Source organism: Abramis brama (genome assembly GCF_963993115.1).
Source record: "Abramis brama genome assembly, chromosome: 21".
Classification (NCBI taxonomy): Eukaryota; Metazoa; Chordata; class Actinopteri; order Cypriniformes; family Leuciscidae; genus Abramis; species Abramis brama.
Genome location: NC_139983.1, coordinates 28,376,809 through 28,403,827, shown reverse-complemented (window position 1 = coordinate 28,403,827; position 27,019 = coordinate 28,376,809). Strand labels below are relative to the sequence as shown.

The following is a 27,019-nucleotide window of genomic DNA, read 5'->3' as shown; positions in this document are numbered from 1 at the left end:
TATTAATAGTACTTACTTAAAGTGACTAGCTTGGTTGAGCAACAAACTATAGTCCTCTGGAAGATCTATTAGCCTATTTCTCTTGTGAGGATACCTGAATAACAGTTGAGGAATTCAAAGAAATGAGTGCTTTAATAAAGAGGAAGGGAGTTTACTATCAGTCGGAGGAGAACTCGAGTGGCATCAAACCTGATGATGTGCATTTCTCCTTTGAGGGCTTTGGATATGGCTGTATTCCCACACCACCTGAGACACAAAGCAATGTTTAGAATCAAACTCAATCAATTGATAGATATGGATTTAGGAATGTTCATTGTTGTCAATTATTAACTATTATTATCATCATCATCATCATTCTTATTTTAATTATCAACAAAAACTAAACAGCAATAATAAATTTTAATTGTTCAATGTATTTTTAAAATGTAATCATTAGTTCTTTTAATTATTATTTGCTTATAATAAACAAAACAACATTTTAAATTATTATTAATAATAAATAATATGTATTATTATTGTTATATATAATCTTTTTTTGTACAATAATTTTTAATTAATTAACAACAACTGAACAGCAATGATAAAACTATTATACTACTTGTATTACTTTGGTTGTTTGTTTTTATTATTATAATGATCATCAATAAAGCAGCAGAAACAATAATAATAATAATAATAATAATAATAATATATTACTGTTTATTATTATTAATTATAATAAACTACTAAACAGCAACAATAATATATTATTATTGTTGTTTTGTTTATTATTATTATACATTTATTTGTATAATTATTATTATTATACCAAGTAATGAAGTTCATTAGCAAAAATGTAGGCAATATGTAGACATGGCTCATTAATACACATATATATAAAGCTGTGAGCTTGCATCATCTGGTCTTTACCTCTTTAATAAGGTAGTTATGACATCCCTGTAGTCTTGAAACAGCTGAAACAGGTTGGATGGTAAGGAGAGGTAACTACACAGCAGAGTGAGCTGATTATCAGGTGATTCTGCAAAGATGAATTATGATTAATAATTGTTTTTATACAATTTATACTGATGCAGCACTGTGGAGTTTGCTGCTGTGTGCACAGTGACATACAATTATACTACTAGAAATCAATCCAGTACGCAGTACACACACACACACACTGTTCACAATATTGCACACTGCCCAATTCATTCACTGAATGATATCCTGGATGATAAACTTGTGTGCAGTAAGCGATTTCTGAAAAATACTGTTGATATTTGAAATCACCAGAAACAAACATGCCCTAACCCAAAAGGATCACACCCTTATCTTGATAGCTCCGCCCCCAAATTCACCAACACGCTGTGCAACACAGGCACCTCCCCCCTCATGAGTAGACACGCCCCTTACTGCTGACTGGCTACAAATGTGTTTAGGCACTCAGGTCCGATCCACTTTCAACAGGGTTTCTCAGAAATCGCTTCCAGCACCTTTAAGTGTGGCACGTTTAAATCCAACTAATGAAGTGCAGTGACCTGCAGTACTGGACAGCTCCTCTGGAGGGGGCACTCCTGTAAGGCAATTAAAGAACAGTGCTGCACAGCGCAGGAAGGGAAGGACACCTCTCTTTACACTCTCTACAGTGAAACCAGAAACACCAGGCCTCAACCTGAGAAAGAGAGAGACGATGAGAGACAGCAAGAGAGGAAGTGGGCGTCTTCCCCTACATGACGTGTCTAAACTCACCCGTCTGTGTGTTGATACACAACAGAGAAGAGTTCTGCTGCAGCCTGGGCCTCGTCGCCCTCCTCCGCCATTCCTATCACAGCACAGTCTACACACACACACAATATTGCTGAAACAGTGCTGTGCAAAGGATTTTGCAAAAATGTCATACTTTTGTGTCAACTGGCATCCAGCAGTGTGTGTGTGTACCGTGTGAGGCCAGCAGGATCTGCAGCATGTGTGCCATAGTCACCAGGTGCAGCAGGTAGAGGTGATTGAACGCTGTGCTGACTGCCGAAGGCTGCAGGTCTACGGCCTCTTCCTGGTACAACGCTGGGATGGACAGAACCAGCCCCACCTGAGCAGAACATCACAACATACAGTCCAACAACTCAATGGTAATGTTCAACCACTTAGAACTAACGTAACTAGATGCTCTCAATTATCGCTTGAAGTCTAAGTGCATAAAAGAGCATTTTTCTAAAATTGTTAATGGTACGTGCCCGTGCAGAAGTCGCCTCCATAATGCCAGGGCGTTGACGTGGTTGCTAAGTTGTTCTGTGTGGTTTTTAGCATGTTGGTATGTGGATACTAGGGTATTTTGGCTGGATATTTTCTGGCTCAGAGCAAAAGAGCAATTCCCCAAGTCTCTAGATATGATTTGGGTCAATGCAAGTCTATGGGACTTCTTTTTGTACTTGTTTATCATCTTCCAGGCAAAAATGTAGCCTTTCAGTCATTTAGCATTTTATTTATTTAGATCTAGACGATGGATGGATCTGCACTTTTGTAAAATTAATATAAATGCACAATCATATGAATCAATAAATAATCTATCTATGTATAGGCAAAAATAATATAGCCTTTCCTTTAGCATTTTATATATTTAGCAGATGGTTGTATCTGCACTTTTTAAAATAAACAATATATAAACATAAAAAAAGCCTTTCAGTCATTTAGCATTTTATTTATTTAGCAGATGGATATGGATTCATGTTGACTAATTATAAGGTCCAGTTAAAAAAACAAAAACAAAAACAAAAAAACACTCACCAGTAGATGAAAGAAATCCACTTCTAATATTGATGGTGTGTTTTCTACATTTGGAACAGGTACCAGGACTAGAAAGAGGCAAAGATAATTATTGTATGAACATTATATGAACAAAACCACCAAATATATCCATCCTCTCATAAACACAACAGACCTGCTAACATATCAGCAAAATGCTTCTGTATGACAGCTTGACTGCTCCTCAGCCTCTGAGCTGCTGAAAACTGCACCAGCGCTTTGAGTCCAGAGAGCTGAAGAACAACACAGTTTTAGAAATCAATCCCACATTAAATGGTGCATACTACGATCAATATCAGTACAGCCAATCCAGACCTGTCTGTTCTGGAGGGATCCAAAAAGAGCCTTTCCCTCTTCCTGTAACATGTTCTCTAAAGACAGAAAGAAATCAGATTAGACGCACAAGTCAAGTGAAGTATGCATCTCAGTTATCTATGAAGTCTCTGGAGTTAAATAAAATTTATTTGTATACTACTTTTCACAATACACAATGGCTACATTCACAAAGCAGCAGAACACAGCTGGAAGTGTCATTCACACTGCTGATGCACTGATCACTTCAGAGTGAAACTTAAATATGGTTATGGGTGTGAATGTTGCCACTGTTTTTACGCAGCTTTACAAACAACAATGCCTAACAAAGGCCCCAGTTATGACGTTAAAGGAGGAGCGCATTACCGATGGCCTGGATGGTGTAGGCACAAGTGTTCCAGGACATGACAGGCACGTACGGGCACAGGTCATTGGGAGGCGTCTGCAGACCCACCCTGTGCACTGTAGTCGCACAGACCCCCAACATCTCTGTGATACTGCGAGAGAACTTCGGCCTGATCAGAAATGGGGATTTTAGATCATCATATTTAGTGACAACATGAATTTGTCATAATGTCAATATGAATAAATATTTATTTATATAAAAAAAAAAGTAATATTGTGAAATATTATTAAAAAAAATTATTAATGGTTTTCTATTTGAATATACTTTAAAATATAATTTATTTCTGTGATGCAAAGCTTAATTTTCATCAGCCATTAGTCTTCAGTGTCACATGATTCTTCAGAAATCAATCATTTATATATTATATTATTTTTTAATTGATGTATGTATGTATGTATGTATGTATGTATGTATATGTATATGTATATATATATATATATATATATATATATATATATATATATATATATATATATATATATATATATTGTATACATTGTACATTAATGTGATTTCCCCACACATTCAATTGATTTACATTTGGTAAACTGAATTTATATGCAGATTTATCTATCCAATATTTACCATGCCAATTATTCTGACAAGGACTGTATATGACCAACATATTAGGCTATAAAACCAACAAAATCATGTATTTCTCATTAAGATAAATAAATACATAAAGGATCAGAAGCATATATTAAGTAAATATGGTAATTTTGAGTAAAGATCAGTCTGTTTAGAGACTCACGGCTCTTGAACTCCAAAACTGAGAATGGATCTGAAATCAGCTTGACACTCGTCAAAAAGTGCTGTTGCTTCCTCCGCTGCTGCCTCACTGTTATTGTCTGTAAATACACCAACACACAAATCCATCCAAATTAAAAAGAAAGTGTTAATGACATTAAGAAATTGAAAAGACATATCAGTTTAGGGTCTCACCCGCTTCCCATGTGGCTCTCAGCCCTCTGATCCGAGAAGAAATAATCTGAACCCAGCGCTCAAGAGTGAGATGCTGACCAACTAACTCCGCATTCTCACTGTCAGACAGAAAACAGAGAGAGTGAACATTTCAACTCAACTCATCAACACCAAATATTGAATGTAATAAGGTTATTAAAGGTGCTGTACTAGTTAATCCTGCTGGGCTCCACAGGGATCAGCGGGATGACCGTGTTACACAGGGACTTGCAGAGCGGACACATGTACTCGCCGTTCTCCAGGTCTATGATCAGCTCTGCATGCAGCCGATTCCGAGTGGTGTTCTGCACAGCCTCAAAGTACCTGCAAACAGACAAAAAGGCATGAAGATGTAAGGTGTACTATATATTTTTTTTAGTATCCGTTTTGAAATAGTACAACTCATTTATTGCTGGTTATGTATATTTTCAATATTTTCAAGTTGACTAAACGACACCTAAAATGATATTTATTTATTATTCAGAATGCACAGTTGGAAAGCAAATATATTTCTAGGAACATTTCAGCAAGTTCAAGATAATTCATGTTAATGCAGAGAAAATGATTCATTGTTTTAATCAATTGACAGCCATAAAACGTAGAAATAATCTGCATTCTTGTGTATGTAGGTGTGCTGAACGCTGTTACCAGAAACTCTCGAGTTGTAATAACTAGAACATGGAAGTGGTTGTGCAAGTAGTCTATTAAGACAATAAAGGTGGGTTTGTTACTGCCAATCTGGACAATAACAAAGACCTACTGTACCTGTGTGTCTATCATTACTGTAGTAATGTTAAGGTATATACTGACAACTAAAATCTAATTTTAGAGAGAGTGAGCAAGTTTTAGTTTTCCTTTTTTATGAATCATTACTTGATTAAAAACATTAAAATATAGAGAGACTTTTATATACTTGAGTTTTGCAATTGAATGAAATATGGATAAGGTAATTGTTAGGCATTAAGTATATATATATATATATATATATATATATATATTCAGATGGTATCTGAAGGCCTTTTAAAAGTCAAATTTAAGGCTTTTTGAAAATCGGCGAAGTTACACTTTAAAGATGCAGTCTGTAAGAATGACAATAGTAAATGGAAAATGGTACAGCAATCCAAATTCAAAATATCAGAGATCATCGTTTTCCCCGCCCCCTCCTCAGACTCGACGCTCACGCGGGTTGCCAGTTTGAGGACACGCAACAGGTGCATTTGACAATGAAAGCCGAGGATACTTACACGTAAGTTAATGAGGTGATTTATCCGCGTTTTAATATGCTTTCGTTTATAGAGATTTTTCAGAGAAACAAGTATGTGCATGTTCAGCATGTTTCCTAAATATCTGCAAACATATTATGGTATTAGTATGCTTTAGTAGAGAGAAAAAGTTACATACAGCACCTTTAAGTAACTATTTAAGCACTGACTCACTTTTGCCAGCAGATGGCATGCATCACATGTCCACAGCTGCCAGTGTGTGTGCCCACAGCCAGATCAGCGGGCATAATCACGGGGTAGCAGCCTTCTGTTGGACAAAAAAAAAAAAAAGAAGAGAAATCAGTCTGATTCACAGTACATTAGCAATGTTTGCATAATTCCTTTCATCATTGTGTCATTAAATCATCATAACGTGTCAAGGCATTTATACATGCATTGTGTCAACGCTTGCAGCTTCATAGCAATAAAGGTACTCGAGAGATACCTTTGGTGGTGAGCGTCTTCGCACGGTTCTGGGTGAGAACTGTAGATCTCTGCACACATGCCGTGAGGACCATGGCTGCTGCCTGAGCCTGAACCTCCTGCTCCTCCTGACACAGGATACAGGTCAAAGCCTCCCAGTCTGAGGAACAGAAGCCCTGCTGAGGACCCACAGCCACTCGGCTCTCATCCACATCCATCCCACAGCTGCACACACACCGTGGAATTCATTTAGATTACATTTGTGTTAGCAGAAATGATATCAAATGATAGGTATAGGCTATAGTGATAGGCAGGCTTTAGGGGACAAAAGAGCAAAAGAATGAAAGAAAATACTGAATAAAATAATAATAAGAAAAAAAAATGAAAATGCATAAAAATGAAAGGGTAAAAAGTTCAAAAGCAAAAGAGAGAAATGTGAAAGGAATTAAAGAGCGAAAGGAAAAATTATGGATAAAAAAAGCAAAAGTAAAAATGAATAATGAAAATATGATAATATAATATAAAAATAATAATAAAAGTCAATGGTGCAAAAATGAATATAGGGAAAAGGAAAGTGAAAGAGCAAAATAAATTCAAAAAGTCTAAGAGAAAGCAAAAAACAAGCAAAAAGTAAAGAGCAAAAAAGAAAGAAAGAATTAAATTAAATTAGTGAAACATTAAATCCTGAAAGATTGACAGGGAAGAACAATGGAAAAAATAAGTAAAAGAAAGAGCAAGAATGCAAAAAAAAAGCAAAAATTAAGAAATAAGAATGAAAGAGCGAAATACTGTGAAAGGCTACAGCAAAACAAAAGTGAATAAAAGTATGAAAAAAAGAAGGAAAGTAAAGTAAAAGCAAAGCAAGAACAAATGAAAAAATAAAAGTGAGTTGAAGAAGAGATGAAAAGAGTGAAATGAAAAAAGTATGATAAAAAACAATGTAAGTGCAATGAGTGCAATAAAAAAGGCCAAAAGAAAGTGAAACAGTAAAAAAAAAGTGAAAGAAAAAGTAGAAGAGAAACTGAAACAAACTAAAGAGTCAAAATAGAATGAGTAAAAGGGGGGAAAATACAAGTAATTGGTAGAAAAGCAGCAAAGAAAGAAAGAAAGAAAGAAAGAACAAGGGGAAAAGTAAATAAAAGGATGATTAAATGCCACACTAATGAAAAAGGCTAGAAGTGAAAGAAAGCAAGAAAGTGAAAAAAAAAAAACTAAAAAGCAAAAGTGAAAAGTGAAGGAAACGAAAATAGAAACCTGAAAGAGAGTATGATAATAGAACTTAAAAATAATGTTAAATATTTACAATAAGGTGTAAATATTTACACCTTTATTGTAAAGTGCTGCCATTATTTTTTACAATGGATAACTAACATTAATAATGAGGAATACATTTACAGCATTTATTACACTTTGTTAATATTAGTTAATAAAAATACAACTGTTCATTGTTAGGTCATGTTAGCTCAGGTCCAACATTTGATTTTAATCATTTGATTTTTTTTTTGCATTTACTAATAAATTAAGTAAGATTAATAAATGCTTTCGAAGTATTTTTCGAAGTATTTGTAAACAATGTAGTTAACTAATGTTAATAAATGGAACCTTAATATAAACAAAAGTGAACAGTGAAATATTGAATAAAAAGAAAAAGAAGAAAAAGAAAATGAATAACAAGGTATAAGAGAAAGTGATGAGCGGAAGTGTTGACCTCTCCACAGACGTGGCGGTGTCGCTCTGACTCAAGCTCTCAGGAACGTTGTCGTAAAGCATCTTGTGGGACTCTATGAAGTTCTTCTGCATGGCCGACATCTGAGCCATGATCTTCTGCCGGTGTGCTTTAGCAGCTTCAGCCTTTCTCTTCCGCTCCACTTTCTCCTTATCCTGAACGCTCTGAGCAGAGACAACACACTTCAAACCCTTCGAAGACACGGAAGCATTTCCAGCATGCTTGAATCTGTGTGAATCGCAATACCTCTTCTGACTTGCTGTGATCTACTGCAAATGAAGCAACAGGACCGGATTTCTCCCGAAGACACTTCACCACCTCAAACATCTTGCAGTGGAGACATTCAGGTCTTTCATTTCAAATCGATGAATCCAACAATCAGATACACATTAAATGATCATCATCTTCATACCTGCAAGTTCCATGTGATCATGTCATTCTGAGCTTCCAGAGAAGGTAAAGACTTCATTCTGTTCAGGAAGTGGAACAAAGACTTGCCATGTTCAGAACCAGTTTCTGAAAATACAAACACATCTGCATCGATCAGCAAATACATACAGCAAGGCATTCATTGTAAGGCTAACGATTAATATACTGAAATAAAATCAAACAGTAAATCTGTGATTTGGCTTAGTGCGAAAGGCTGCTATTTAATTAAATAAATATATGCATTGCGCATGGGCGTAGATTTGGTTTGAACATTGGGGGGGTTGAAGTTTGGGTATGCCTCCTTTTCATGTGATCATGGTATAAATATTGGGGGGGTTGTAATGCATAGATTTAAATATTGGGGGGGTTATCTCCCCCCCAACCCCCCCACAAACTACGCCCCTGCAGAAACTAAAAACGGATGTATCAGCTGTATCATACAAATAAATAGTTAAAAAATCATACATTGTGATTTCTGGATTTTTTTTTTAGATTATGTCTCTCACAGTGGACATGCACCTACGATGACAATTTCAGACCCCTCCATGATTTCTAAGTGGGAGAACTTGCAAAATAGCAGGGTGTTCAAATACTTATTTTCCTCACTGTACGTGAAAAACGCAATGTTTTTAGTACATCGCTGTCGTGTAAACGTACCCTTAGTATTGTATTTTCACAGCTGTACAGGAAATTTCTTTTTTAATTAAATACTTGATACAATTTCTGTATCCTTTATTTTCATATCGCAATATAATTAGCAAAGGCTCTGTGCTCTGAGGCGGTCATGGTCAGACGTCCGTAAAAGCATGAACACAGTGCAAATTAAAGTTGTAATTCTAATTAAAAGTGACACTGACACTGCTTATTCATGTTTAATACTGTAAAAATATTAAAGCAATATTTTTGTATGAAGTGGGTATATAAAAAAATATGACTTGACTCGAATTGCAGAGCTTGTGCAAACATATCCACATCACTATGATCAGATGCTTTCTTTACTGCTGTTTTCTCACCACAGCCATTTTGTTGTACGTCTAAAGGAAAGCGCACAGCACATATTTACATATTCATCTTAACGCCGCTCTCATATCTCATAGTATAACGGTGTCGTTAGGATGCCGTCTATGTAAAGATGCAAAGCATCACACTAGGTTTTGTGCTAGGCCAAGATGAAGGGTAACATCTTACTTTGTGCTTTTAGACTAAAGTCAAAGGTCACTTCTTCAGCACCGCTGCTTTCCAACTGGGTTTTTTCCTCCAGTAGAGCCTGGCCTACGAGGTGCAGTGCCTGAAGTCATACATGCATGTTAAAAATCCCCATGTCAAAACAGCAACAGCCAATGATATTCCAGGTAATTAACAATGTTCTTAGAAATACAAAAGCCGTAAAAAAAGTCATACCCTCTGGATCATGGGTTCAGTCCATCGGTTGGAACGGTCCTCCACTGCTTTCTGGAGAATTCTCCTCAGAACGTGGATGAAGACGTCACAGCAGAGGAGATGCACTATTTTTGAGAATGCTGGACAAAAGTGAGGGGGCACTGGGGGGCAGAGGGCTAAAATAGAGGAACATCAGATATCAACGACAAGTCAAATTTTCCGTTGAAAAATCATAAATGGGCAGTTCCGGTCCTGGCTTCTGATTGGTCAATGCAGCATTCAGGTGCAAAAATTCACAATTATAGTAAAAATGACTCAAAAGATCTGCTCATATTCATTATCATATAATTGATGATAAAAAAAAAATTAATCTTACTTGTATATAAACAAATGTTGCATTTTTGTTTAGCACTTTTTTTTTTTTAATCCATTTCATTTTTTATTCTGCACTACACGCGTACAGTTGTTTTCAGTACAAAACAGATCTACATACCTTTATTACTGCCCTCTCGATTCATTTTCTTCTGAGCCTCTTCTGCCTAACATGAACAAATAAACATCCTGCTGTTTCAAGACTAATGTGTTTTACTGAATGAGACAATGAGATAACAGACGCATCATATACCTTACTATGCTGTGGTCTGGAATAATGATAGAAGAAGGGGTTAAACTCTTTCAGATATTCCTTCTTCAGCTCATACAAGCCATGGCCTGACACACCTGGTTTCCTAAAGCGCATTTAACAAAGAGTTAAATGTTAGAGAGTGCTGTTTGGAATATACTTTAGAGCGGTCAGTGTAACAACTGGTATAATAACTAGTATTAACAGTGTAATAACTGATATAACCAACCAAACATTTGGTGAAATGTACTCACTTGAAAGTGGCAACCTTGGAGATAACCGTTTCAAGCACTGTTTCATGGCTTTCCTGTGATGCATTAAAAAAAAAAAACTCATTTAGTTAGAACAGATACAATTTTATAAAAGTTTTTAGTTTATAACCTCCACACGCATTCAGACAATGTAATTTAGTAAGTTAATGTACGTAAATCTCAGTCCATAATGGCTACCATAATTTTACTGTAATGCTGAATAATTGAATAACTAAATAGGCAACAGTTTACAATAAGGTTTATTCATTAACTTAGTTAACTGTTTAAGTTAATATGAATAATAAAAACAGCGATAATATTGTGTATCGCCTATAGGACGATTTGACTATAGAGCACATTGCCCAACACTACATCTGACGCAAATGCTCATGTGATATCAATGCAATGATGCGCAAATGATCCACGACTATTTTCAAAAGTAATTCTTTTCTTTCTTTTTTAATCGAGGCGTTCTAAGAAAAAAACAAGCATTTTCAAGGATGATTTTCAAAATTCAAGCTTATTTCAAACCTTGAAAGCACAACAGTTTTCAAACATTTTCAAAATGTAATTTTTTTTTTTGCTTGAACCCTGTAAATGTTTTATCCGACAAGAACACATGTGCATGAACTACGATGGAAACACATTTTTGGATGCGATTGGAAAACTGGACCAACCAGCAGACCAATTTCATTGCACAGCATCTCAAATATTGGTTTGATCATTCTGAAACGCCTGAGCCAAAGTGTCTCTTCAGAATGATTTGGTTTAATTCCTCCTCAGAAATGTCTCACATGATTGCATTTCCCAAACACCAGGCATCTGAACGAAAGATAGCATGACAGAGTATATAGTATTTTGTCAGTGCTCTGAGGCACAAGTCATCTATCTACTCAAAAAAAGAGCCATAGTGGTTTCCCCGACTGCAGCAACTTCCATTTTCATTAAAGATAGTTTGCACCAATTTCCCAAGAAGTGATTTTTTTTCCTCTTGAACATATGGAATGGAAACGTTGTTTCAAAAATGTTTTAAGCGATATTCCATTCTTGCAAATTTGGATGGAAACTGCTATTGAACAGTTGTACTTTATATTAACTAACATTTAAACTAACATTAGTCTAATAAAAACTATAACAATGGGAGCTTTTTGTAAAATGTTAGCAATAAATTAATACATAAATTAAATAACATGAAATATATGCACTAGATACAGTATAAATGCACTAAATGTCTTACATTATCAGGCAGGCTTTTGACCAGGCTGCTATGAGCCATGGGTTCAATACAGAGCAGATGGATAACCTCCCTCATAGTCACGTCCTCCTTAGTCACATGACTTATTCCAGGTACGTACCGCTCACCTGCATATTTTGCATGTAAAATATATATACATGAGGTAAAACAATAAAGGCAGTGTCTCCAATGAAACCATTTACATAAAACAACTGATAACACATCAACTAAAGGTAGCAAACTGTAAAAATGTCCATAACTAACTATGGTGGGAATAGGAATAAAAGGTCATGTTGTGAGATCTTACCAACAATGACGATTATCAGGTAGAGCATCTGCTCTGTTAACCTATTCCACTGTTTCAGTACTTCCTGTGTGATGAAAAGGCACAGAAACCAATCAAAATCAACAATTATTTATGAGGAAAAAAAAATCTAATTTTTGATCTCAACTTACTCACCTGATCTTTACTGGAGCAGTTGCCATTAAAAATATCGAAAAGCTCAAATCTCAAAAGAACAAGCATGAGGAAATGATTGGGGTCCATTTTGGAAGCAGCAATCTGTGGTTGGCCAGAAAACGTCATTAATATGAATATATTTTTTATACATTTTAGAATTATATATTTTTTATTTATTTATAATATACATTTTATTTACACATTTATGATTTTATGCACATACCTGCAGCATCATAACATCCTTATCAAACATTTCATCCCTGCATTTTACATCCTGATAGTAATACACCTAACAACAGAGCCAACAAACATCAGCCAAAGTTAGAATACATAAATTACAGAACACAACCTGTGTATTTAAAGGGGTTATTATGAAGCTATTTTAAAAGTTCATTATTTTAGATTATTGGTATAGGTTAAGATGCTTTAATGTTTAAAAAATTATTATTTTTGACATACTGTACATTATTGCAGCTCCTCTATTTCTACAAAACCCCTTCTTCCAAAACTCCTCAGTGTGCTCTGATTGGCCAGCTGACCTTGTGCATTGTGATTGGCCAAACAGCTCAAGCATGTGTCGGAAATGTAACGCCCTTACCATAATCGCGAGCTTCAGCTTTAAGCAACTGTAAACACACAGTTAATAACGTCATCGATTTTACCGTATCTTTTCGGCCCCGAGTCAGATTCTGAAAATGCAGATGATCAAGCCGGTCGATCGAAACCAACTTTGCAAGCATGATTTGAGCAGAATGTTTCACAGTGGATCTGGATCAGTGTTCTCTGTTTAGAATAAATCTCTTTGTAGGAGTCTATGAGCTTTATAACTTTGCAGATCGTATAAATGCACAAACAGATACATCACACACTAAAGGAAAAGGAAAACATTAATTAGCATCATATGACCCCTTTAAATTTGTGCATTTGAATTGTGTTACATAGTGTGTTTTGTCTGAAATATACAATACATACGTTCATGTATATTTTCTTACAAATTAAATACAATATCGACTGCATCATCACAAAAATCATTAAGAGCCATTTCAGACCACATCCAAATTTACAAGATGTTAAAATGAAACTATGGATGTGTTTGAAATATCATCAAAATCAGTTGATGATCCAACAGTTTTTATTTGGAGACTTTAGGTTCAGATTTTGAACATGTTATTCAGGTTTTTCAGAGAATTTAACTATTGTACTTACAAATATTGTCTACTTTGATGTTTTTAGTGACATCTGATGTGTGACCAAGCTTTAAAACATTTTTTGGAATTAGTGTCGCCCTCACCTGGCTGACGAGTGACAGGCCGTTTCTGCGCCACATATCGGCACCGACCTGAGCCGCCAACACAACACAGCGCAGGGGCTGATCCGCTAGCTCAGTGAAGTTCAGCTGCACCTGAAACACACACACACACACACACACACCCATAAACCACAGTACTAGAACTTCACACATTACTGGTTAATTTTATTCATGAATGCTATACTCACAGGATCCACAAAGTCAGGGAGGTACTGGATTGCTCCAGTCTGGCACAACAGCACATACAGACCTGAGAGCAGATTCAGACTGGGGTTAGATAACAGCCAGAGATTACTGAAGTAACAAAAAAATGATCAATGAGTTCAAATAATATATGGAAATACACTACCACTAAAAAGTTTGGGGTCTCTACATTTTTGTGGTTGTTTTTTTGTTTTAAAAGAAACTGATAATTTTATTTAGCAAGTATGCATTAAATTGATAAAAAGTGACAATAAAGCCTTAAAAATAAATAAGACAAAATAAATAAATGAAAGATTTTACAAAAAGATTTCTAAATATAAGTATAAATATAAGTATATATATATAAATATAAAATATAAGGATCATGTGATGCTAAAGACTGGAGTAATGATGCTGAAAATTCAGATTTACCATCACAGGAATAAATTATTACAATTAAAATGACTATTTTCTATTTTAATATATTTTAAATTAAACATTTTAAAAAAACTATTTTAAATTGTAATTATATTTCACAATATGACTGTTTATCAAATAAATACATAGCATAAGAGACTTACAGTATATACTTATATATATATATAAAACAAAATCTATTAAAAGCATGTCATAAAATCTAATTAATGAAAACAGATTATTGTTTTAGTTTTGTTTTTTAAAAGGAATGCAGTCAAACAGGCTTTTGGAGCTCACGGCACAGTCATACATGTCCACAGATGTTCTGCCAAAATAGTTTGGACCAATCATGTAACAAGGAACAAGGAACAATGTAAAATAAAAGAATGTTGGTAGAAAAAAATATGGGTTGCATTGAAAAAATAGTAAATCATCTCTTTCATGCAAGAATTTTTGAAGAAACCGCAGACATGACTTCCTGTGTCATTTCAAAACATCACCAGCGAGAAACCCCGAAAATTCTGACTTTTGATGCAGAAATTCAACAACTCTGCTAACCAGCCAGTAGTCTGGAGATGGGCAGGTGGATGGAGACGGGCTCCTGGGAGACTTTGTACGGCCGTGAGTGGAGGATCTGCTTGCACATGTAGCTGTCCGCCGGCTCGCTGCGGAAGGGCTGGTTGGTGCAGGACATTAGAGCTCTGTGACACTCCTGAAACGCCAACAGCAGAACCCGCTCCTGTGGGTAAAGAACACACACACACATGTTTTATGGGGACTTTCCATAGACATAATGATTTGTATACTGTACAAACTGTATTCGATCCCCTAAACACAACCCTCACATAATCTTTCTGTATTTTTTCATTTTCAAAAAACATAATTTAGTATGATTTATAAGCTGTTTTCCTCATGGGGACCAAAAATGTCAAAGATTTATAGTATTGCAGTCCTTGTGGGGACATTTTGTCCCCACAACGTAAGGTTTACCAGGGTCACACACACACACGTCCACACAGTGTCACATTTTCAGGTCATTCATTAACTAGTGGATAAACAATTTGTAAGATAATCAGTCAAGCAATAGTAAGGCTTGAAAAGTAAACTGAAGAATTCAAGCACCTGGTCTCAGCATTACAGGGAGTCAATCGGTGACCTGAAGTTGATTTTTACATGATTGATTCTTTCCATGAGTATGATTATAAAACATAATTGATGGTAATAAAGCACAATCTGTTTTACCATAGTGTTTTTTGTAACTGAGAAAAGTAGAAATAGTTTGACTTGACAATTGCACTCACATTGCACTTTGCAGCTGGTGGCACAAAGTGAAACATTTGAAAATATTTGTCAATTATGAGTGAATGTGCTGAAGACAAAAAAAGAAAAAAAAAAGACCATCCGCACTTCCTTTGTTGGCCGTAGAGTCTGAAGTGATTAACAGTTTGGATTTTCATTATGTCAATTACCAGTTTGCATTGCAATGTCAAAATCTAGAGAGAAACCTTGTCTGATTTTGGTGGGCAATTGGTTGTGATTGGCTTGACATATTTGACTTTTTTTTTTTTTTTTTTTTACATACATTTTTATTCAATATGAAACTGTCCAGATGGTTAGATATATTTTATTTAAATGTATGTAATATTGAAATGGACGGTTATTATATCTGTAACAGGTCACTAGTTCTTAAATTTACAACAACTTTTTCAAATAAATCCTTTTTTATTTATCAAAGAATCCTAAAAATTATTAGTTTCCTCTTTCAAAAACCTTACAAATATTATTGACCCCAAAGTTTTGAATGGTAGTAAATGGTAGTTAAATCAGAGTCAAATTATATTTTAGCTGTACTACATTTACTTTTATACATTAGAGTGTATACATACTGTACACAAATTTGAATAAATATATAAAAACAATTATTAAAAGCATGTCACAAAATCTAATTAATGAAAACAGATTATTGTTTTTTAAAAGGAATGCAGTCAAACGGGCTTTTGGAGCTCACGGCACAGTCATACATGTCCACAGATGTTCTGCCAAAATAGTTTGAAAGGAACGATGTAAAATAGTTTTAATTGGTAGTGTATTTATTTAATATATTCATACTATATAATCATGTTACATACAATATTCCCTATCATCAATTACTTTTATGTATCTTATCCTAAAAAGCAGCACAGAAAAGCAAGATCTCTGACAAGCCGTGACTCACGTCAGATGAACACCAGTCCTGAAACATGGCAAGAATGTGGCGTAGCTGCATCTGGAGGGTAAAACCCGCCTCCCACTCCGGCTCCACTTCAACATGCTGACCGAACTGCCTCTTCACCTCCTCCATCCCCTGCCATCAAAGAATGAGATTCAATTAAGCTACAGATCTAACCAAACAACAGACTTTCAGGCAAATAACCTTTTGATGGGAGAAAGCATCACCTGCATACAGCAAAGGAAGCGGAGAAAGACGCAGAAACCTTCGAGGAACTTCACCCTCATCGCCTCCGTCCACACAGAGGGCTTACTGATTAGAATGTACCTGATGATGTTAAAATCTGAATTGAGCCAACTGATCAAAATTAAACAGAGCTGTTATTATGTTCCGTAATTCAAGGGTTGTGTGTAGACCTGAGGTCATGGAAGATAACTTGAACCCGGAAGAACTTGTCAGGGTTGTGGCCCTGGAAGTGGAAGCGGTGGTTGCTGTCCAGATGTTCCCGCATCATCTCCATTACAGTGTCTATAATGACCTTGATGACGTTGCCCTCCTCTATCAACTGCCTAGCCTGAAAAAAAGAAAACAATGTTACATGCCTTCAACCTTTAAATAGAGTTAAATGAATGTTCTTCTTTCATTTACTTACAGCATACTCTTAAAAACAGAGGGTTATTATTAGCATCAACGGTTCCATGACAAACCTTTATCATCCATGGAACCTTTTCAATGCACAAAAGGTTCTTTATAGTGAAAAAAAAAAAAGGTTTTAGATTTTAATATGCATTATGGTCCATACAACTTGTGTGCAATAGTTGAACAAGAACAAGATCTGCCTGATTTCTGATCAGACTGCATTCTCACATTCTGTATGCTAACACATAAAAAAACTGAGTTTCCTTGTAATTACTTTTTACATTTTAATTGTATTTATGAGTAGGAAACTCATAAATGCAATGAACACAATGGATCTCTGGAAACAGAAAAACGCTGCACATTTTAGACACACGACTGCTGTAATTTTCAGACAGACGTTCATCATACCAGCGTGGGAACAGTGTAGATTTGCACAGACAAGGCTGTGATGGAGATGTTCCTCTGATGGTCATCACTGATGAAGTCTTCCTGAAGCTGCTTGTAGTGCTGAAACACGATGTACACACGTTAGACCTCATCTCAGCTGTTTTTGCTAATGCCAAGCATGTGACAAGCGTAAAACAACAACTACAATATTACTTAAACATTAAAATATATGTGAAATGATATGCAGCTGTAAAATGATACCTCTGTGAATTTCATGGCAAACTGCCTCTTGTATTCGGTGTCCATCAGTAAACTAGTGAAAATTAACTCATGGACGACCTTGCGGGCTCCTGAGGAGAGTAAAAAAAAAAAAAAGAGAGATTTAGAGACAGTACTAAGAAGATCTAACCAGATTTTAAATGTTTTCAGGCTTTTGAACGTGCATAACTTAATTGTAGAGTAGGGCTGTCACGATACCAGATGTTTCACTACATGATTATCATGGTCAAAAGAATTCACAATAATGATAATTATTATAGATTATTATATAATAAAATATAGAAATATTTTAAATAATAATGCTATCGGTCAAATTTATCCTTTTTTTTAAGAATCACACTGCATTCAAAAGGAACAATTACACTTAATGGAAACCAGTTTGAAATAACTTCTGTGAATTGATGTGGCTTCTTATCACAGAATGAGGCAGAAATTATATAATTTTATAGTATTCTATATGGAGATAAAGGCTATGTCAATTGGCACTGCATTATAAATATACATTATCTTTATGAAAATACTCGAGATGGCTTGAAGAACACAGATAAACCATTTACTGTCGCAATGGTGTGTTAATTCTCTTTATGTTTGATCAGTCAAAATGTCTCTATATCTGCATTTTGTTCAGCTACAGGATGTCTTTGTCCATTTACGTGTCAAATCATCATATGATTATTAAACCATTATTAAAATAACAATATTTCATTTTTTAAATATCAGGATTATAATCAATACAGTATATCACGACACCCCTGTTGTAGAGATTGCAATATTTACCTTTATAAAGTTTGGCATCATGCAGCATGAGTCGACTGATCAAGCAGAGTTTATCGTTGTCTGCGGCCGGCTCCAAAGCCACCTGGCAGAACACCTCCCTGAGGCTAACTACAGAACCAACGACAAGGACAAAACCTCAACATTTTTTATAAAAATAAGCAACATAAAAGCCGGTCTCAAAACCCTGGTTACATTTCTTTTAAGGAAAAAAATATATTAAAATGTATAAATACATACAGATTATTGTTATACAGTACCGATTACTATTTTTTATGTTTTTGAAAGAAGCCTCTTATGCTCATCAAGCCTGCATTTATTTGATAAAAAATACCAAAAAAACAAATTATTGTGAAATATTATTCAAATTTAAAAATAATGGTTTTCTATTTTAATATACTTTCAATAAAGAATTTATTTTTGTGATGCAAAGCTGAATTTTCAGCATCATTACTCCAGTCTTCAGTCACATGATCCTTCAGAAATCATTCTAATATGCTGATTTGATACTCAGTTATAATCAACATTGGAAACAGTTGTGCTGCTTAATATTTTCTTATAATCTGTGATACATTTTTTCAGGATTCTTTGATGAATAAAAACTTAAAAAAGAAAAGAATAGTAAAGATTTATAATGTTAGAAAAAATGCTACAATTCTTTTAAACTTTTTATTCTTCAATGAATCCTGAAAATAGAAATCCTGAAAATGCTGAAAATGATTTCTGACAGATCATGTGATACTGAAGACCGAAGAGTAATTAATGAAGACACTAATGACACTTAAGAGTAATGGCTGATGAAAACTCAGTTTTGCGTCACAGATATAAATTATATTTTAAAGTATATTAGGAATTCCTCCATTATACACACACAAACAAAGATCCGAGACGTGGTTCTGACACCTGTACCAAACTGTGATGGCCAAATTGCAACTATGTAAAAAACTACTGTATGCTCAAGAATTCTGTCCTTTTTAGGGTCGCATCTTGTGACGACATGTCATGTTGCTGTTTCGTTTACATGTCTTTGGTCCATGTTGCGTTCATATTTCAGTCGAACTGCACCAGAGTTCATTTGGTGTGCACCAACTGCACTATCAGAGCAATCGCACCAGAGTGTGCCAAGTGTGAACACACCCTCAGAAGGGCTGAATCGATGTTTGCACTATAGATTCAGAAGGGCTTACTACAGCCATGAAACGAATGCCGTGTAAATGTAACTGTTGTGAAAAGTATTGCATCGTTTTAAAAATGGAACAGTTATGAATAAGAACCAGTCCTTAGTGCACGAGTCCTAAATGGTCTACCTGAGTAGCCAATGATCTTCTGGAACCATGCGCCGAGTCTGAGGGCGAAGGTCTGATGGGCCATAACAGCAGTGTGAAGAATCTCCACCCGCAAAGGTCTCTGGATAATGTGCTCTGAGTTACGCTGCACAGGAAACTCAAACACGAGTTAACAAATTTGAAATAGTCGTTACATCTACAAACAACCAAATGAGTGTATATAGAGTGTACAAGTATGTTTACCTTGATATTATCCCTGGCGTCTTGACAGGATCTGAGGGTACCTCTCTTCACTGCTTTCCGCCCCTGACATCATAATAACGGCACTATTGAAAAGTCTGTGCATTGACAACATAAGAGCATGTGGAAAGCGGATGCCAAGAAAACTCACTTCCTTGTCAATGAGTGCAGTGTAGATTTGAGCCTGATTCTGGTCACAGGCGATTGCTCGCTGAAGTGTGTAGATGACGTGGTCGTATGAGTGATGTTCATCGTTGTAGAGCACACAGAAGTAGGTGTCTTCTTTCACTCTAAACACAATATTAAATAACATTAACCTTTAACCTTTTTTTGCTGAAGTTGGAGCATGTAACTGCATATCTCACTTTGGCTTAAGCTCTTCTGATAGTTCATTGTTCTCTTCCCAAACCAGCATGTCTGCCGTGTACCGCAGCAACAGGTGGAACAGCGTCTGAGCCCTTCCTTGAAGACCTGGATCCATCACACACTCATCCTGTGACACACATAACGCCAACTGTCATTGAGAGTCCTTTCGTTTTTACTTTTTGTATACAATGTTTTCTTCTCACCTACAAAAATCTAATACCGTATTGTTCCAAATATAAGATGACCCTGATTATAAGATGAAGAAAACGCATTTATTAAAAAATAATTTTCGGTAACCTTTTAGTTTAAGGTCCAACTCCAATTCACACAATTACCTAGTTGTTATTAGCATGCATATTACCAGGATATTGGCTTATAAAGCACATATTAATGCCTTATTTTGCATGACCATATTCTACATCCCTTAAAGGAACACGCCGACTTTTTGGGACTTTAGCTTATAAGTCCATATACATACCCTTTTCATCTCCGTGCGTGCCGGAACTGCGTCTGACACACCCACCACTAGCCTAGCTTAGCACAAAGACTGGAGGTAAATGGCTCCAGCTAGCATACTGCTCCCAATCAGTGACAAAATAACGCCAACATTGTCCTATTTACATGTTGTGATTTGTATAGTCACAGCGTGTACAAATAACAAGGTCACATGAGACACAGCCATCTTCTAACCGTATACATACTGGGAACTATATTCTCAGAAGGCGAAGCACTGCTACTTGGGCGGAGTGATTATAAACACTTTATGAAATAAATAGTGAAATAAACACTTTATGACATACCATAAAAATAAGCTGTAGTCATTTCCAGTAGATTTTACAATGACTGATTTCTCACCTTTTTATGTACATTAAAAGCATTAGCATGTCAAAAAACACAGGTGTTTGATTGCATTACGAGGGGATGTGAATGTTTTTTCCTTAACCCGATCACTTAGCGCTGAAAAGACAGCAGTTTCTCCCTGAAGTCAGAGGGCAAGCGCTGGGCAAGACTGCATCATTCTTACGCCGCACTGAAGAAATTGACAGGCAAGTGTGTCAGTACGTAGCCGAAATAAGAAATGAGTTGCCTCGCTGGCGGGTATGGTCAGGTCTTTGGCGAAATCCAGTGCTTTCAGTTGGATAACGGCTCTGGTTATAGGCAGACCCTTCGTTTCCTTTTTTCAGCTACGTACTGACACCCTTGCCTGTCAATTTGATGAAAATGAGAATTTCAGAGCTCGAGTGGATGAGAAGATTTTCAGTGAATGATTTAAACTGTGGCCTATGTCTCACATGACCTTAATAGATTTGAAATACAGTGCACGAGTCATGTGGACTACTTTGATGATGCCTTTATTTTTGTTTATGGAGCTTGATAGCACTAGTCCCCATTCACTTTCACGGTGTGGAAAAGAACAGCTTGGGAATTCTGCTAAATACTGGGACAGCAGGCTCACAGAGGGAAGATCACAAAAATAACATCACTGTTGTTTATTCTCATTTGTATATTTGTCTGATATCTGGCAAGAAGTCAAGTTCCCAGAGGCCTACTGCAGTAACCTTCTAAACATCCTCAATTTTCACAATCTCTAACATCTCCTAAAAGCCAGTCACTCCAATAATAGAGTTCAGGTACCGAAAGTGCTCATAAATTGACTGTGCAGCAAAAAAGATAAGACACAAAACATGGCAGACCCTTTGAGCAGGATATGATGTTTGTTGTTTTGGTTTAATGCCAATCTGTCATGTTCATTATGTGCATGTTTAGATCTCGCCTGAGGGTGTCAAAGACAAAAAGCCACCTGCTGTTTTCCGACAAAGGTGAGTATGTGGTGAGTGAGTGTGGATCTGGTCCCTGATCTGATCACGGCGGATCTATTGAATTATCTGACCACTGAAACAGACCATTTGCTTTCCAGGCCAAAATCCAGGCACACAGCTAGAAATCTGCCATGATTACATCCCATATCAGTGCATCCTAGCTTTTGATGGAATACTGGGATTTAGCACCAAGTCTATTCCAACACATTTATTTACTTGTACAACAAACCCTCTCACGAAAGACTTTACTTATTCTTCTATCCCTGTAGTCTGTTTGTTTTTTCCAGCTGGTTTTGCATCACAGCCCTCCTGCGTGTCACTTTCCCACACACTCCGTTTTCCCACAGAGGGAGGGAGGGTTGGGGGTTAGCGAACGCAGGGGCAGAACAGCTCCTCTGACCTCAAGGCAGGAAGTTAGTTCAACAATACTGTTCACAGTAAAAATCTACAACAATCGTTACATCGATAAGCTTCTGGAGAATGAACTGTACCGTTTCCATAGCAACTGAAGTGCCAGGGTCGTGTTGAGAGCAGCAGGGTCCGGTCTTCCAAGCCTCCAAGTCTCCACAATCGCAAAAACCTCCTCCTGCTGAGGCATGCATCTGCGGTCGCAATGTAAATAATTATAATTATAATAACAAATACATAATATAATATAATATAATATATAAGAATAAAAAATAATTAATTTTGATGTAATTTGTAATTGCATTTTAAAAAACTATATCATAAACATTAAAAGTAAAAAAATAAATAATAATAATAATAATAATGAAGATGATGATGAGTGCATGTACCTTGTAGCGATGACTTTTGTGCACACTCTTCTGGAAGCATTCTATGCAGAGTACACAGGTGGGATCTATTGCACAGTCCCTGGAGATACATATAAGGATGATTCAAGGCAAGGAAAGCAATATTGTCGAATGCAACCTATACATTGAACAGGGCTCCTCATAATCTCATCATAAAAACTTAATTGATATATATTATAATAAAAAAAAAATATTTATAGTTATTTATACCTCAAATATGCGATTTATATTGAGAAAGGGTCCGTTAGTGATTTTGATTTCGACTTCAGTGAAAGTTACAGTACAACATTAGATGGTTGTAAAGACTGTCTTTATGAGGAAGTCAGTAGCAAAGACTTTTATAGTGAAAGTGACTGAAACACGGTTGTAAACAATAACACGAAGCCCACTGTCATGGGAAATCCCCTTAACTGTTAAAAGGAAAAAGACAAAGATATTGCTTTCCTCAGCACACATTCAAACCGAATTTAGGATTATGAATATAAGATTGACCTGAAGTATATCAGCTAGAAGCAGATAATGAACTTGCTTAGTCGATCTCTCTCTCTCATTATACTCTACATAATACAAGAAGCTTCAATGAAGCGACTCAGCATTTCTTGTTGCTATTTCTAAAGTGACATTTTAGAGTTAGTAACAGTGGCTTAGGCTCATCTGTTAAATTGTCAACCTGAGATTTGAATCCGTGGCGGAAGAAGGAAGAGGGTTTTTAAAGACACTCCATTGTTGTTTCTGATTTATTTACACAGTTGTGCCGTCATACTGTTTATAAGCACAATATCACACTCATAACCATGCGATATGGCTCTATATCAGCGTGGCTGTGATTACTCCAGTCTATCACATGATCCTTTAGAAATCATTCTAATATGATGATTCATTATCAAAGTTGGAAACAGTTCTGCTGCTTCATATTTTTTCATAACCTGTGATATTTTTTTTTAGGATACTTTGATGAATAAAAAGTAAAAATAAAAATAAAAAAAGCAAATTTAAAAAAAAAAATAGAAATCTTTTGTAACAACAATATACACTACTAGTCAGTAATTTGGGGTCAGTAATTTTTTTTTTCTTTCTTTTTTTTTGAAATAAATCAATACTTTTATTCAGCAAGGATGTGTTAAATTGATTAAAAAAAGTGATAGTAAAGAAGATTTATATTATTAGAAAATATTTTTTTTTATTTTGAATAAATGCAGTTCTTTTTAACCTTTTATTCATCAAATATATTAGGCAGCAGAACTGTTTCCAATACTCATAATAAATCAGAATATTAGAATGTGACACTGAAGACTGGAGTAATGATGCTGAAAATTCAGCTTTGCATCACAGGAATAAATTATTTTTTAAAGTATATTCAAATAGAAAACTATTATTTTAAGTTGTAATAATATTTCACAATATTACATTTTTTTTCTGTATTTTTGATCAAATAAACGCAGGCTTGATGAGCAGAAACATTCAAAATAGTAATGTTTCCAAACTTTTGACCTGTACTGTATATAATATGTCTACACCTTGTTCTAATGAGAGGATTTGTGAGCGTGCAGAACTGGACAAAACTCCGCCTTTGAGCAGTTAGTGGATTCTAACTTAAACACCTCTGATTGGCCACTGCATTCAAGAACTCAACAGACATGTCTGTCATTAGCTACACTGCTCAATGCTAAAAAAGCACGTTGTAAAAATAAACATTTGATGCTCTCCAGAGTGTAAACACAGATGATACGCACAGGATCATTTGCCAAATCGCCAATGCGCTATTATTATTACAGAGCAAACTGATCCTAGACCAGCAGTTATGAGCAGCTTCTCCCTACAAGTCTAAAAGCAATCAGAAGCAGTGAGAAAATCCCGTGCCAAATCCAAGTCCAAGACCAGGGGAAGCCTTTCCCAGCCTTACACACTATCTCTATAATTATTTACCTTCATCTATTGTTCCTTTTCTATTCATTGGTTATTTGAAGCCTGTTTATAATAGATTTTGTTGTTTTCATGAAACTGTTGGCTGAAAATAAATCACATTTAACTCATTGTCTAATTATTTGTATCCCATGAATTGTAAAATTATGTCATTTGAGAGTAGGCATTGAGGTCCACCCCATTTCACCAAGGTCCACTCACTTTAAAAATTCTGGCCTCGCCACTAACTTGAATAAGCAAAGTGTGCATTGTCCATTGACCAAGGCTGTCCAATGAACAATGCGCATCGAAACAACAACCAAATACAGAAATACCGGCCCATCAATCAGTCTTGCTGATGTATGTTACCTGGGCGTCACAGCAAAATGGCTGCCCACTGCTCCCGGTGTGTGTCCACGGTTTGCAGTGAGTGTGTTCACTACTCACTACTCCTAATGTGTGTGCACTAACTTGGATAAGTTAAATGCAGAGGACAAATTCCGGGTATGGGTTACCAAACTCGGCCTTCACATGTCACTTTCAGTTGATGGTGACTGTATAAACTGTGAAGTACTTTATTAAACGGTCTCCATTCTAACCTGCAGGAGTAGACGGTCTCGCCCTCTTTGAAGACACGTCCACACTGCTGAGCTGATGAGCTGCTGTTGTGTTGCTGTAGCTTCTCCAAGCCCACACAGGGGTCCTCCCCAAAAAGAAAGCACTCCAGAGGATACAGGAGGCGTTCCTCAACCTTTTGCTCCTCCTCTCCTGGTTGTGGCTCTCTCTCTAGGCAGTAAATCAGGGGGACCTGCTCCCCCAAATAGCTGAGTATAGCAGCCCCTCTGTTTGAAGCCTCCTGCCATTTCTGGTGGCAAAAGAGAAAGAGCATAAACAATATAGTAAAATAACAAAATACAAAATGATCATATGATGAAATATGGAATTTATAATTGTATATGGGTGTTCAAAAATTACATTTTAGCGATCAAAACATTCTCCAAAACACTGTAAAACGGTGAAAGTCAAGCTTGACAACTAGTTTAAAGATTTTCTTTATTGTTGTTGGCACAATCTAACAATTATGATGAGTCTGATCACAGTCTTCCCAATCTTTTACAAAAATCAACATATTTCTCTTTGTGTGTGTGTGTGTGTGTGTGTGTGTGTGTGTGTGTGTGGTGGGGTATAAGTATAAGTGAGTATAAGTTTTGAAGAAGTCTAAGTTAGTTAACCACATATTAAATATGGTTAAAATATGCAAGACTACATTATGTACTAGCAGATATCAAATAAAAAACTATTATCAAATATTCTGATTATAAATAATGAAAATATATTTAAAAAAAAGCTATTTTTTACAGTCTATGATTAAAAGGTGTGGAAAAAAATGCACAAGGCCGAAGACCTGGTAAAAATTTTGTCTCTCAAAAGGTCTTATTCAACTCAATTTAAGTGAGAGTGGATCTTTATTTATGATTTTCGTCGTTTCGTAAACAAATTACACTTTTAAAAGCATCAGCCCGAAAATGTAACTAAAAAACATACCATCATTTTCTACCAACCATTTAACACAAAATATTAACAGCTCATGTTACAAATTTAAAGAGACACAAAACGTACTAAATGCCATAGAATATGCGATGATGTAGAATAGAGCTGGTTTACATGCTGGATGATAAACAACAATCATGTCAACAAAATCTGGTATCTGACCAAAATGTTCATCATTAAATCGTAAATAAAACATAATCTGCAGGTTTACCGCACAGATTCAACATATATATTTCCCTGCTAAAAGCACAATCTATTGAAAAACTCGTGACATGCGATTGCATTTGTGTCTGAAGTGGTTAAAATCAAATATTTACCGTGCTCAACTGTACACCGTTCAGCGACTCCGCCATGATTCAAATGCCGTAAAGCGTCACCACAGCAACACATCCAGGACGGATTTGCAACAGTTTAAAAGTCTTTGATGTATTCAATTCTTTAATATAACAAAAAAGTTAAATATAGGCTACATTGAAATTTCATCACAGATTGTAATCAAATTATAAAAGCATGTGGTTTGACATACAAAATTACATAACACAAAACATAATATAAAAGGTTATAAGAATTATGTTATATTATATAAAAGTAATTGTTGA

General features: G+C 35.7%; 1 protein-coding gene across 3 annotated transcripts in view; it reads right to left on the bottom strand.

Annotated features, from left to right (window-relative positions):
- ubr1 (ubiquitin protein ligase E3 component n-recognin 1) overlaps positions 1-26,800 on the bottom strand; it is a 30,101-nt gene extending 3,301 nt beyond the window's left edge. The window contains exons 1-44 of one of the 3 annotated variants that reach the window (XM_084096911.1): positions 26,738-26,800; positions 25,469-25,734; positions 22,950-23,028; positions 22,644-22,754; positions 20,332-20,459; positions 20,118-20,256; positions 19,970-20,032; positions 19,748-19,871; positions 18,444-18,551; positions 17,649-17,737; positions 17,409-17,507; positions 16,778-16,935; positions 16,589-16,688; positions 16,368-16,496; positions 14,711-14,891; positions 13,741-13,802; positions 13,535-13,645; positions 12,467-12,532; positions 12,244-12,345; positions 12,091-12,154; positions 11,787-11,911; positions 10,553-10,605; positions 10,302-10,404; positions 10,170-10,215; positions 9,698-9,852; positions 9,485-9,584; positions 8,280-8,383; positions 8,114-8,194; positions 7,850-8,031; positions 6,164-6,366; positions 5,893-5,986; positions 4,628-4,780; positions 4,439-4,536; positions 4,248-4,344; positions 3,457-3,605; positions 3,094-3,149; positions 2,915-3,011; positions 2,761-2,828; positions 1,918-2,065; positions 1,729-1,816; positions 1,518-1,651; positions 910-1,018; positions 190-246; positions 17-94 (exon numbers count right to left, since the gene is read on the bottom strand). In XM_084096911.1, coding sequence (XP_083953037.1) covers positions 17-94; positions 190-246; positions 910-1,018; positions 1,518-1,651; positions 1,729-1,816; positions 1,918-2,065; positions 2,761-2,828; positions 2,915-3,011; positions 3,094-3,149; positions 3,457-3,605; positions 4,248-4,344; positions 4,439-4,536; positions 4,628-4,780; positions 5,893-5,986; positions 6,164-6,366; positions 7,850-8,031; positions 8,114-8,194; positions 8,280-8,383; positions 9,485-9,584; positions 9,698-9,852; positions 10,170-10,215; positions 10,302-10,404; positions 10,553-10,605; positions 11,787-11,911; positions 12,091-12,154; positions 12,244-12,345; positions 12,467-12,532; positions 13,535-13,645; positions 13,741-13,802; positions 14,711-14,891; positions 16,368-16,496; positions 16,589-16,688; positions 16,778-16,935; positions 17,409-17,507; positions 17,649-17,737; positions 18,444-18,551; positions 19,748-19,871; positions 19,970-20,032; positions 20,118-20,256; positions 20,332-20,459; positions 22,644-22,754; positions 22,950-23,028; positions 25,469-25,734; positions 26,738-26,773 — 4,793 coding nt within the window. In that variant the 5' untranslated portion in view covers positions 26,774-26,800. Of the gene's footprint in view, positions 1-16; positions 95-189; positions 247-909; positions 1,019-1,517; positions 1,652-1,728; positions 1,817-1,917; positions 2,066-2,760; positions 2,829-2,914; positions 3,012-3,093; positions 3,150-3,456; positions 3,606-4,247; positions 4,345-4,438; positions 4,537-4,627; positions 4,781-5,892; positions 5,987-6,163; positions 6,367-7,849; positions 8,032-8,113; positions 8,195-8,279; positions 8,384-9,484; positions 9,585-9,697; positions 9,853-10,169; positions 10,216-10,301; positions 10,405-10,552; positions 10,606-11,786; positions 11,912-12,090; positions 12,155-12,243; positions 12,346-12,466; positions 12,533-13,534; positions 13,646-13,740; positions 13,803-14,710; positions 14,892-16,367; positions 16,497-16,588; positions 16,689-16,777; positions 16,936-17,408; positions 17,508-17,648; positions 17,738-18,443; positions 18,552-19,747; positions 19,884-19,969; positions 20,033-20,117; positions 20,257-20,331; positions 20,460-22,643; positions 22,755-22,949; positions 23,029-25,238; positions 25,370-25,468; positions 25,735-26,737 lie in introns of those variants that run through there. The other 2 variants (XM_084096910.1, XM_084096912.1) reach the window with 2 other exon arrangements.
- Between the last annotated feature and the right edge of the window lie 219 nt (positions 26,801-27,019).